Here is a 13076-nt window from a genome sequence, read left to right as displayed (position 1 = left end):
CCACTCTCTCTGTGTGTCCTGTCCCCGCTCTCTCTGTGTGTCCTGTCCCCACTCTCTCTGTGTGTCTTGTCCCCGCTCTCTCTGTGTGTCCTGTCCCCACTCTCTCTGTGTGTCCTGTCCCCACTCTCTCTGTGTGTCCTGTCCCCGCTCTCTCTGTGTGTCCTGTCCCCACTCTCTCTGTGTGTCCTGTCCCCACTCTCTCTGTGTGTCCTGTCCCCGCTCTCTCTGTGTGTCCTGTCCCCGCTCTCTCTCTGTGTGTCCTGTCCCCACTCTGTCTCTGTGTGTCCTGTCCCCACTCTCTCTGTGTGTCCTGTCCCTGCTCTCTCTCTGTGTGTCCTGTCCCCACTCTCTCTGTGTGTCCTGTCCCCACTCTCTCTCTGTGTGTCCTGTCCCCGCTCTCTCTGTGTGTCCTGTCCCCGCTCTCTCTCTGTGTGTCCTGTCCCCGCTCTCTCTCTGTGTGTCCTGTCCCTGCTCTCTCTCTGTGTGTCCTGTCCCCGCTCTCTCTGTGTGTCCTGTCCCCGCTCTCTCTCTGTGTGTCCTGTCCCCGCTCTCTCTCTGTGTGTCCTGTCCCTGCTCTCTCTGTGTGTCCTGTCCCCACTCTGTCTCTGTGTGTCCTGTCCCCACTCTCTCTGTGTGTCCTGTCCCCGCTCTCTCTGTGTGTCCTGTCCCCGCTCTCTCTCTGTGTGTCCTGTCCCCGCTCTCTCTCTGTGTGTCCTGTCCCTGCTCTCTCTCTGTGTCCTGTCCCCGCTCTCTCTCTGTGTGTCCTGTCCCCGCTCTCTCTGTGTGTCCTGTCCCCGCTCTCTCTCTGTGTGTCCTGTCCCTGCTCTCTCTGTGTGTCCTGTCCCCGCTCTCTCTCTCTGTGTCCTGTCCCTGCTCTCTCTCTGTGTCCTGTCCCTGCTCTCTCTCTGTGTGTCCTGTCCCCGCTCTCTCTGTGTGTCCTGTCCCCGCTCTCTCTCTGTGTGTCCTGTCCCTGCTCTCTCTGTGTGTCCTGTCCCCGCTCTCTCTCTGTGTGTCCTGTCCCCGCTCTCTCTGTGTGTCCTGTCCCCACTCTCTCTCTCTGTGTCCTGTCCCCACTCTCTCTGTGTGTCCTGTCCCCACTCTCTCTGTGTGTCCTGTCCCCACTCTCTCTGTGTGTCCTGTCCCCACTCTCTCTGTGTGTCCTGTCCCCGCTCTCTCTGTGTGTCCTGTCCCCGCTCTCTCTGTGTGTCCTGTCCCCACTCTCTCTGTGTGTCCTGTCCCCGCTCTCTCTGTGAGTCCTGTCCCCGCTCTCTCTGTGTGTCCTGTCCCCACTCTCTCTGTGTGTCCTGTCCCCGCTCTCTCTGTGAGTCCTGTCCCCGCTCTCTCTGTGTGTCCTGTCCCCGCTCTCTCTCTGTGTGTCCTGTCCCCGCTCTCTCTGTGTGTCCTGTCCCCGCTCTCTCTCAGTGTGTCCTGTCCCCGCTCTCTCTCTGTGTGTCCTGTCCCCGCTCTCTCTCTGTGTGTCCTGTCCCCGCTCTCTCTGTGTGTCCTGTCCCCGCTCTCTCTCTGTGTGTCCTGTCCCCACTCTCTCTGTGTGTCCTGTCCCCACTCTCTCTGTGTGTGTCCTGTCCCCACTCTCTCTGTGTGTCCTGTCCCCACTCTCTCTGTGTGTCCTGTCCCCGCTCTATCTGTGTGTCCTGTCCCCGCTCTCTCTGTGTGTCCTGTCCCCACTCTCTCTGTGTGTCCTGTCCCCACTCTCTCTGTGTGTCCTGTCCCTGCTCTCTCTCTCTCTGTGTCCTGTCCCCACTCTCTCTGTGTGTCCTGTCCCCGCTCTCTCTCTCTGTGTCCTGTCCCCACTCTCTCTGTGTGTCCTGTCCCTGCTCTCTCTCTCTCTGTGTCCTGTCCCCGCTCTCTCTGTGTGTGTCCTGTCCCCGCTCTCTCTGTGTGTCCTGTCCCCGCTCTCTCTGTGTGTCCTGTCCCCGCTCTCTCTGTGTGTCCTGTCCCCGCTCTCTCTCTCTGTGTCCTGTCCCCACTCTCTCTGTGTGTCCTGTCCCCGCTCTCTCTGTGTGTCCTGTCCCCACTCTCTCTGTATGTCCTGTCCCCACTCTCTCAGTGTGTCCTGTCCCCACTCTCTCTGTGTGTCCTGTCCCCGCTCTCTCTCTGTGTGTCCTGTCCCCGCTCTCTCTCTGTGTGTCCTGTCCCCGCTCTCTCTGTGTGTCCTGTCCCCGCTCTCTCTGTGTGTCCTGTCCCCACTCTCTCTGTGTGTCCTGTCCCCACTCTCTCTCTGTGTCCTGTCCCCGCTCTCTCTGTGTGTCCTGTCCCCGCTCTCTCTCTGTGTCCTGTCCCCGCTCTCTCTCTGTGTGTCCTGTCCCCACTCTCTCAGTGTGTCCTGTCCCCACTCTCTCTGTGTGTCCTGTCCCCACTCTCTCAGTGTGTCCTGTCCCTGCTCTCTCTCTGTGTGTCCTGTCCCCACTCTCTCTGTGTGTCCTGTCCCCACTCTCTCTGTGTGTCCTGTCCCCACTCTCTCTCTGTGTGTCCTGTCCCCGCTCTCTCTCTGTGTGTCCTGTCCCCACTCTCTCTGTGTGTCCTGTCCCCACTCTCTCTGTGTGTCCTGTCCCCACTCTCTCAGTGTGTCCTGTCCCTGCTCTCTCTCTGTGTGTCCTGTCCCCACTCTCTCTGTGTGTCCTGTCCCCACTCTCTCTGTGTGTCCTGTCTCCGCTCTCTCTGTGTGTCCTGTCCCCGCTCTCTCTGTGTGTCCTGTCCCCACTCTCTCTGTGTGTCCTGTCCCCACTCTCTCAGTGTGTCCTGTCCCCACTCTCTCTCTCTGTGTCCTGTCTCCGCTCTCTCTGTGTGTCCTGTCCCCACTCTCTCTGTGTGTCCTGTCCCCGCTCTCTCTGTGTGTCCTGTCCCCGCTCTCTCTGTGTGTCCTGTCCCCACTCTCTCTGTGTGTCCTGTCCCCACTCTCTCTGTGTGTCCTGTCCCTGCTCTCTCTCTGTGTCCTGTCCCCGCTCTCTCTCTGTGTGTCCTGTCCCCGCTCTCTCTGTGTGTCCTGTCCCCACTCTCTCTGTGTGTCCTGTCCCCACTCTCTCTGTGTGTCCTGTCCCTGCTCTCTCTCTGTGTCCTGTCCCCGCTCTCTCTCTGTGTGTCCTGTCCCCGCTCTCTCTCTGTGTGTCCTGTCCCCACTCTCTCTCTCTGTGTCCTGTCCCTGCTCTCTCTCTGTGTCCTGTCCCTGCTCTCTCTCTGTGTGTCCTGTCCCCGCTCTCTCTGTGTGTCCTGTCCCCGCTCTCTCTCTGTGTGTCCTGTCCCTGCTCTCTCTGTGTGTCCTGTCCCCGCTCTCTCTCTGTGTGTCCTGTCCCCGCTCTCTCTGTGTGTCCTGTCCCCACTCTCTCTCTCTGTGTCCTGTCCCCACTCTCTCTGTGTGTCCTGTCCCCACTCTCTCTGTGTGTCCTGTCCCCACTCTCTCTGTGTGTCCTGTCCCCACTCTCTCTGTGTGTCCTGTCCCCGCTCTCTCTGTGTGTCCTGTCCCCGCTCTCTCTGTGTGTCCTGTCCCCACTCTCTCTGTGTGTCCTGTCCCCGCTCTCTCTGTGAGTCCTGTCCCCGCTCTCTCTGTGTGTCCTGTCCCCACTCTCTCTGTGTGTCCTGTCCCCGCTCTCTCTGTGAGTCCTGTCCCCGCTCTCTCTGTGTGTCCTGTCCCCGCTCTCTCTCTGTGTGTCCTGTCCCCGCTCTCTCTGTGTGTCCTGTCCCCGCTCTCTCTCAGTGTGTCCTGTCCCCGCTCTCTCTCTGTGTGTCCTGTCCCCGCTCTCTCTCTGTGTGTCCTGTCCCCGCTCTCTCTGTGTGTCCTGTCCCCGCTCTCTCTCTGTGTGTCCTGTCCCCACTCTCTCTGTGTGTCCTGTCCCCACTCTCTCTGTGTGTGTCCTGTCCCCACTCTCTCTGTGTGTCCTGTCCCCACTCTCTCTGTGTGTCCTGTCCCCGCTCTATCTGTGTGTCCTGTCCCCGCTCTCTCTGTGTGTCCTGTCCCCACTCTCTCTGTGTGTCCTGTCCCCACTCTCTCTGTGTGTCCTGTCCCTGCTCTCTCTCTCTCTGTGTCCTGTCCCCACTCTCTCTGTGTGTCCTGTCCCCGCTCTCTCTCTCTGTGTCCTGTCCCCACTCTCTCTGTGTGTCCTGTCCCTGCTCTCTCTCTCTCTGTGTCCTGTCCCCGCTCTCTCTGTGTGTGTCCTGTCCCCGCTCTCTCTGTGTGTCCTGTCCCCGCTCTCTCTGTGTGTCCTGTCCCCGCTCTCTCTGTGTGTCCTGTCCCCGCTCTCTCTCTCTGTGTCCTGTCCCCACTCTCTCTGTGTGTCCTGTCCCCGCTCTCTCTGTGTGTCCTGTCCCCACTCTCTCTGTATGTCCTGTCCCCACTCTCTCAGTGTGTCCTGTCCCCACTCTCTCTGTGTGTCCTGTCCCCGCTCTCTCTCTGTGTGTCCTGTCCCCGCTCTCTCTCTGTGTGTCCTGTCCCCGCTCTCTCTGTGTGTCCTGTCCCCGCTCTCTCTGTGTGTCCTGTCCCCACTCTCTCTGTGTGTCCTGTCCCCACTCTCTCTCTGTGTCCTGTCCCCGCTCTCTCTGTGTGTCCTGTCCCCGCTCTCTCTCTGTGTCCTGTCCCCGCTCTCTCTCTGTGTGTCCTGTCCCCACTCTCTCAGTGTGTCCTGTCCCCACTCTCTCTGTGTGTCCTGTCCCCACTCTCTCAGTGTGTCCTGTCCCTGCTCTCTCTCTGTGTGTCCTGTCCCCACTCTCTCTGTGTGTCCTGTCCCCACTCTCTCTGTGTGTCCTGTCCCCACTCTCTCTCTGTGTGTCCTGTCCCCGCTCTCTCTCTGTGTGTCCTGTCCCCACTCTCTCTGTGTGTCCTGTCCCCACTCTCTCTGTGTGTCCTGTCCCCACTCTCTCAGTGTGTCCTGTCCCTGCTCTCTCTCTGTGTGTCCTGTCCCCACTCTCTCTGTGTGTCCTGTCCCCACTCTCTCTGTGTGTCCTGTCTCCGCTCTCTCTGTGTGTCCTGTCCCCGCTCTCTCTGTGTGTCCTGTCCCCACTCTCTCTGTGTGTCCTGTCCCCACTCTCTCAGTGTGTCCTGTCCCCACTCTCTCTCTCTGTGTCCTGTCTCCGCTCTCTCTGTGTGTCCTGTCCCCACTCTCTCTGTGTGTCCTGTCCCCGCTCTCTCTGTGTGTCCTGTCCCCGCTCTCTCTGTGTGTCCTGTCCCCACTCTCTCTGTGTGTCCTGTCCCCACTCTCTCTGTGTGTCCTGTCCCTGCTCTCTCTGTGTGTCCTGTCCCCGCTCTCTCTCTGTGTGTCCTGTCTCCGCTCTCTCTGTGTGTCCTGTCCCCGCTCTCTCTCTGTGTGTCCTGTCTCCGCTCTCTCTGTGTGTCCTGTCCCCGCTCTCTCTGTGTATCCTGTCCCCGCTCTCTCTCTGTGTGTCCTGTCCCTGCTCTCTCTGTGTATCCTGTCCCCACTCTCTCTGTGTGTCCTGTCCCCACTCTCTCTCTGTGTCCTGTCTCCGCTCTCTCTCTGTGTGTCCTGTCCCCGCTCTCTCTGTGTGTCCTGTCCCCGCTCTCTCTGTGTGTCCTGTCCCCACTCTCTCAGTGTGTCCTGTCCCCACTCTCTCTCTGTGTGTCCTGTCCCCGCTCTCTCTCTGTGTGTCCTGTCCCCGCTCTCTCTGTGTGTCCTGTCTCCGCTCTCTCTGTGTGTCCTGTCCCCGCTCTCTCAGTGTGTCCTGTCCCCACTCTCTCTCTGTGTGTCCTGTCCCCGCTCTCTCTCTGTGTGTCCTGTCCCCGCTCTCTCTGTGTGTCCTGTCTCCGCTCTCTCTGTGTGTCCTGTCCCCGCTCTCTCTCTGTGTGTCCTGTCCCCACTCTCTCTGTGTGTCCTGTCCCCACTCTCTCTGTGTGTCCTGTCTCCGCTATCTCTGTGTGTCCTGTCCCCGCTCTCTCTGTGTGTCCTGTCCCCACTCTCTCTGTGTGTGTCCTGTCCCCACTCTCTCTGTGTGTCCTGTCCCCACTCTCTCTGTGTGTCCTGTCCCCACTCTCTCTGTGTGTCCTGTCCCCACTCTCTCTGTGTGTCCTATCCCTGCTCTCTCTCTGTGTGTCCTGTCTCCGCTATCTCTGTGTGTCCTGTCCCCACTCTCTCTGTGTCCTGTCCCCGATCTCTCTGTGTGTCCTGTCCCCACTCTCTCTGTGTGTGTCCTGTCCCCGCTCTCTCTGTGTCCTGTCCCCGCTCTCTCTGTGTGTCCTGTCCCCACTCTCTCTGTGTGTCCTGTCCCCGCTCTCTCTGTGTGTCCTGTCTCCGCTATCTCTGTGTGTCCTGTCCCCACTCTCTCTGTGTCCTGTCCCCGCTCTCTCTGTGTGTCCTGTCCCCACTCTCTCTCTGTGTGTCCTGTCCCCGCTCTCTCTGTGTCCTGTCCCCGCTCTCTCTGTGTGTCCTGTCCCCACTCTCTCTGTGTGTCCTGTCTCCGCTCTCTCTCTGTGTGTCCTGTCCCCACTCTCTCTGTGTGTCCTGTCCCCGCTCTCTCTGTGTGTCCTGTCCCCACTCTCTCTGTGTGTCCTGTCCCTGCTCTCTCTGTGTGTCCTGTCTCCGCTCTCTCTCTGTGTGTCCTGTCCCCACTCTCTCTGTGTGTCCTGTCCCCGCTCTCTCTGTGTGTCCTGTCCCCGCTCTCTCTGTGTGTCCTGTCCCCACTCTCTCTGTGTGTCCTGTCCCCGCTCTCTCTCTGTGTGTCCTGTCCCCGCTCTCTCTGTGTGTCCTGTCCCCACTCTCTCTGTGTGTCCTGTCCCCGCTCTCTCTCTGTGTGTCCTGTCCCCGCTCTCTCTGTGTGTCCTGTCCCCACTCTCTCTGTGTGTCCTGTCCCCACTCTCTCTCTGTGTGTCCTGTCACCACTCTCTCTGTGTGTCCTGTCCCCACTCTCTCTGTGTGTCCTGTTCCCACTCTCTCTGTGTGTCCTGTCCCCACTCTCTCTGTGTGTCCTGTCCCCACTCTCTCTGTGTCCTGTCCCCGCTCTCTCTGTGTGTCCTGTCCCCGCTCTCTCTGTGTGTCCTGTCCCCACTCTCTGTGTGTGTCCTGTCCCCGCTCTCTCTCTGTGTCCTGTCCCCACTCTCTCTGTGTGTCCTGTCCCCACTCTCTCTGTGTGTCCTGTCCCCGCTCTCTTTCTGTGTGTCCTGTCCCCACTCTCTCTGTGTGTCCTGTCCCCACTCTCTCTCTGTGTGTCCTGTCACCACTCTCTCTGTGTGTCCTGTCCCCACTCTCTCTGTGTGTCCTGTCCCCACTCTCTCTGTGTGTCCTGTCCCCGCTCTCTCTGTGTGTCCTGTCCCCACTCTCTCTGTGTGTCCTGTCCCCGCTCTCTCTCTGTGTGTCCTGTCCCCACTCTCTCTGTGTGTCCTGTCCCCGCTCTCTCTCTGTGTGTCCTGTCCCCACTCTCTCTGTGTGTCCTGTCCCCGCTCTCTCTCTGTGTGTCCTGTCCCCACTCTCTCTGTGTGTCCTGTCCCCGCTCTCTCTCTGTGTGTCCTGTCCCCACTCTCTCTGTGTGTCCTGTCCCCGCTCTCTCTCTCTGTGTCCTGTCCCCGCTCTCTCTCTGTGTGTCCTGTCCCCGCTCTCTCTCTGTGTGTCCTGTCCCCACTCTCTCTGTGTGTCCTGTCCCTGCTCTCTCTCTCTGTGTCCTGTCCCCACTCTCTCTGTGTGTCCTGTCCCCGCTCTCTCTCTGTGTGTCCTGTCCCCACTCTCTCTGTGTGTCCTGTCCCCGCTCTCTCTCTGTGTGTCCTGTCCCCGCTCTCTCTGTGTGTCCTGTCCCCACTCTCTCTGTGTGTCCTGTCCCCACTCTCTCTCTGTGTGTCCTGTCCCCACTCTCTCTGTGTGTCCTGTCCCCGCTCTCTCTCTGTGTGTCCTGTCACCACTCTCTCTGTGTGTCCTGTCCCCACTCTCTCTGTGTGTCCTGTCCCCACTCTCTCTGTGTGTCCTGTCCCCGCTCTCTCTGTGTGTCCTGTCCCCACTCTCTCTGTGTGTCCTGTCCCCACTCTCTCTGTGTGTCCTGTCCCCACTCTCTCTCTGTGTGTCCTGTCCCCACTCTCTCTGTGTGTCCTGTCCCTGCTCTCTCTGTGTGTCTTGTCCCCGCTCTCTCTGTGTGTCCTGTCCCCACTCTCTCTGTGTGTCCTGTCCCCACTCTCTCTCTGTGTGTCCTGTCCCCGCTCTCTCTCTGTGTGTCCTGTCCCCACTCTCTCTGTGTGTCTGTCCCCGCTCTCTCTGTGTGTCCTGTCCCTGCTCTCTCTCTGTGTGTCCTGTCCCCACTCTCTCTGTGTGTACTGTCTCCGCTCTCTCTCTGTGTGTCCTGTCCCCACTTGCTCTGTGTGTCCTGTCCCCACTCTCACTGTGTGTACTGTCTCCGCTCTCTCTCTGTGTGTCCTGTCCCCACTCTCTCTGTGTGTCCTGTCCCCACTCTCTCTGTGTGTCCAGTCCCCACTCTCTCTCTGTGTGTCCTGTCCCCACTCTCTCTGTGTGTCCCGTCCCCACTCTCTCTGTGTGTCCTGTCCCCACTCTCTCTGTGCCGGTCACAGCCACCTCTCCTTGGTTGTTTACAGATTGCTGAAACAGCAGGATGAGAAATTCAGGGACCCAGTCGTGGATATGGTGAAACAGCCGGTGAAGAAAGGGAAATGCTGCTCATAGCCTGTCACACTGTCCCATCACACTGTCCCATCACACTGTCCCATCGCACTGTCCTATCGCACTGTCCCATCGCTCTGTCCCATCGCTCTGTCCCATCACACTGTCCCATCACACTGTCCCATCACACTGTCCCATCGCTCTGTCCCATCGCTCTGTCCCATCGCTCTGTCCCATCGCACTGTCCCATCACACTGTCCCATCACACTGTCCCATCGCTCTGCCCATCACAGTGTCCCATCACACTGTCCCATCGCTCTGTCCCATCGCTCTGTCAATCACACTGTCCGCTCACACTGTCCCATCGCTCTGTCCCATTGCTCTGTCCCATCGCTCTGTCCCATCGCTCTGTCCCATCGCTCTGTCCCATCACACTGTCCCATCGCACTGTCCCAACACACTGTCCCATCACACTGTCCCATCGCTCTGTCCCATCGCACTGTCCCATCGCACTGTCCCATCACACTGTCCCATTGCTCTGTCCCATCACACTGTCCCATCACACTGTCCCATCGCTCTGTCCCATCACACTGTCCCATCACACTGTCCCATTGCTCTGTCCCATCGCTCTATCCCATCGCTCTGTCCCATCACACTGTCCCATCACACTGTCCCATCGATCTGTCCCATCGCACTGTCCCATCACACTGTCCCATCACACTGTCCCATCACACTGTCCCATCGCACTGTCCCATCACACTGTCCCATCGATCTGTCCCATCGCACTGTCCCATCACACTGTCCCATCACACTGTCCAATCGCACTGTCCCATCGCACTGTCCCATCGCTCTGTCCCATCACACTGTCCCATCGCACTGTCCCATCGCTCTGTCCCATCACACTGTCCCATCACACTGTCCCATCGCTCTGTCCCATCGCTCTGTCCCATCGCACTGTCCCATCGCACTGTCCCATCGCTCTGTCCCATCACACTCTCCCATCACACTGTCCCATCACACTGTCCCATCACACTGTCCCATCGATCTGTCCCATCGCACTGTCCCATCACACTGTCCCATCGCACTGTCCCATCGCTCTGTCCCATCACACTGTCCCATCACACTGTCCCATCGCTCTGTCCCATCGCACTGTCCCATCGCTCTGTCCCATCGCTCTATCCCATCGCTCTGTCCCATCACACTCTCCCATCACACTGTCCCATCACACTGTCCCATCGCACTGTCCCATCACACTGTCCCATCGCTCTGTCCCATCGCACTGTCCAATCGCTCTGTCCCATCGCTCTATCACATCGCTCTGTCCCATCACACTGTCCCATCACACTGTCCCATCACACTGTCCCATCGCACTGTCCCATCACACTGTCCCATCACACTGTCCCATCGCACTGTCCCATCGCACTGTCCCATCGATCTGTCCCATCACACTGTCCCATCGCACTGTCCCATCACACTGTCCCATCACACTGTCCCATCGCTCTGTCCCATCACACTGTCCCATCACACTGTCCCCTCACACTGTCCTATCGCTCTGTCCCATCGCACTGTCCCATCACACTGTCCCATCACACTGTCCCATCGCTCTGTCCCATCACACTGTCCCATCACACTGTCCCCTCACACTGTCCTATCGCTCTGTCCTATCGCTCTGTCCCATCGCTCTGTCCCATCACACTGTCCCATCGCACTGTCCCATCACACAGTCCCATCACACTGTCCCATCGCTCAGTCCCATCGCTCAGTCCCATCGCTCTGTCCCATCACACTGTCCCATCGCTCTGTCCCATCGCTCTGTCCCATCGCACTGTCCCATCACACTGTCCCATCGCTCTGTCCCATCGCTCTGTCCCATCGCTCTGTCCCATCGCTCAGTCCCATCACACTGTCCCATCACACTGTCCCCTCACACTGTCCCCTCACACTGTCCCATCGCTCTGTCCCATCGCTCTGTCCCATCGCTCTGTCCCATCACACTGTCCCATCACACTGTCCCATCGCTCTGTCCCATTACTCTGTCCTATCACACTGTCCCATCGCACTGTCCCATCGCACTGTCCCATCGCTCTGTCCCATCGCTCTGTCCCATCGCACTGTCCCATCACACTGTCCCCTCACACTGTCCCATCACACTGTCCCATCGCACTGTCCCATCGATCTGTCCCATCACACTGTCCCATCGCACTGTCCTATCACACTGTCCCATCACACTGTCCCATCGCTCTGTCCCATCGCACTGTCCCATCACACTGTCCCATCGCTCTGTCCCATCGCTCTGTCCCATCGCACTGTCCCATCACACTGTCCCATCACTGCACTGTCCCATCACACTGTCCCATCGCTCTGTCCCATCGCACTGTCCCATCACACTGTCCCATCGCTCTGTCCCATCGCTCTGTCCCATCACACTGTCCCATCGCACTATCCCTTCGCTCTGTCCCATCTCTCTGTCCCATCACACTGTCCCATCGCTCTGTCCCATCACACTGTCCCATCACTGCACTGTCCTATCGCTCTGTCCCATCGCTCTGTCCCATCACACTGTCCCATCGCTCTGTCCCATCTCTCTGTCCCATCGCACTGTCCCATCACACTGTCCCATCACACTGTCCCATCGCTCTGTCCCATTGCTCTGTCCCATCGCTCTGTCCCATCGCTCTGTCCCATCGCACTGTCCCATCGCTCTGTCCCATCACACTGTCCCATCGCTCTGTCCCATCGCTCTGTCCTATCACACTGTCCCATCACTGCACTTTCCCATCACACTGTCCCATCGCACTGTCCCATCGCACTGTCCCATCGCTCTGTCCCATCGCACTGTCCCATCACACTGTCCCATCACTCTGTCCCATCGCTCTGTCCCATCGCTCTGTCCCATCGCACTGTCCCATCACAGACTGTCACTCTGCATAGCCCTGTAAATGTTGCTGGTAAATGCCCTGAACTCTCTTCAGAAGGACTTCCCATCTCTCTGCTTTACACGATGACTCCCCCAGTTTGTACGTGGATGATTAAAGTCTCCCATTATAACATGGCACCAATTTCACACCACTGATGTTTTCTTACAATTTGGATCGATATCTGTACGCCTGGTTGGTTAGCCGATAGCATAGCTATCGGTTAGCCGTTAGTCCGATAGTGTAATGTTCCCTGTATTGTTTCTCACCTCTACCACAGACTTCATGGAGCTGTGGCCCAGAAATGTCTCACATTCAGCTCTCAACTTTGAGCCGTCAAACCCATTTCTTGTCATAATCAAGTTTCAGGAAACAGTAAACACACATAGAGATCCTCTCAACAATAACAGGTTTAACAGTTCACAATTACAATTTGGTAAGTGCTTAATGTCAAAAATATATTGAAAACTTGCATAAATCAAACTTCACAAATATAAGAGACCACATTTATTTCATTTTTGGGTCTATAAACTGCAATTAAAGCTGTACTGCTAAAACTGAAAATGTAACGTGAAAATCTCAGAGTTGTTCCACATTGTTGAACTCTGCAAATACAATGTTGTTTTCGACACAAAAGGAAAGATAAGTCAAGACCAAGCGTCACCAGGAATATTTGGATTAGTGGACATTCTGCCTGACAACTGCTGTCTGATTGGTTGAACACGTTAACAAAGTGATTGGTGCCAAGAGTAGCAGAGAATGGGAAACGATGAGAACATGCAGACAGACAGCATCTCTCTCTCTCTCTCTGTGGTGAGACCGACAGAGAAAAAAAACCAAGACAGCTTAAAAGAAAGAATTCATCCAAAATACTTAAGGTCCCTGATCAAACATCAGATCAAAAGATACCCATCAATATGCAAAGACAACACTGTAAACTCTGTAAATAGCAAAATGACTGAGGGACATTCACTTTCCACCTTGTAGTTTGGAACGTTGATCTTCACAATTGTGTTTACCATGTACATATTCTCTTATATCCACAGTTTTGTGTTAAACTATTTCCATTGAATCTGCCGTCACTGAGTTTGAGTTTGTGTATGTGTGTGTATTTGGGGCTTTTCAAGGAGTAGACTTGTATAAATCACAAATCCATTATATTTACTGAAGAAATCTGGTGTGAACTGCTCTTGTTCTGAGTAGCAGACTGTCAGAAGGTTGACAGTTTGGATGGGATTGAGATATTGTTTGTGGTGGTCTGTGGAACAGTGGGGGGGCTGGTTCTCTGCTTACTTGACCCACTTGTACCAAACATTCCAATTGCCTTGAGCTGATGCCTGGCACCCTCATATTCACAGCTCTCACTTTGCCCGCTACCCAATCCCTGATAACCGTTCACAATCGTTAATGACTTGTTTTCCTTTAAAGCTTTAAAGGTATCATTCAATTAATTCAATTAATTCATTCATTCAATTAATTAATAAAGGTATCATTCAATTAATGGCTCTTTGTAAAAATCTTGAAAATGTTGTTTTATCAAATGCCCCCTTTTTTTTAACATATGTATATTTTTAAACATCAGTAAAATGATGTTGCCTGGAAA

General features: G+C 56.4%; 1 protein-coding gene across 1 annotated transcript in view; it reads left to right on the top strand.

The window, feature by feature from the left end:
• LOC122546376 (uncharacterized) overlaps positions 1–8838 on the top strand; it is a 217389-nt gene extending 208551 nt beyond the window's left edge. Inside the window, exon 40 of the mRNA XM_087973794.1 lies at positions 8534–8838. Coding sequence (XP_087829920.1) covers positions 8534–8621 — 88 coding nt within the window. The 3' untranslated portion in view covers positions 8622–8838. The remainder of the gene's footprint in view (positions 1–8533) is intronic.
• The last annotated feature ends 4238 nt before the right edge of the window (positions 8839–13076 follow it).

This window comes from Chiloscyllium plagiosum, unplaced genomic scaffold (genome assembly GCF_037043375.1).
Source record: "Chiloscyllium plagiosum isolate Xiang-an unplaced genomic scaffold, Cpla_swu_hap1 HiC_scaffold_26, whole genome shotgun sequence".
NCBI classification, from domain to species: Eukaryota; Metazoa; Chordata; class Chondrichthyes; order Orectolobiformes; family Hemiscylliidae; genus Chiloscyllium; species Chiloscyllium plagiosum.
This window is presented reverse-complemented; position numbering and strand designations above follow the sequence as displayed.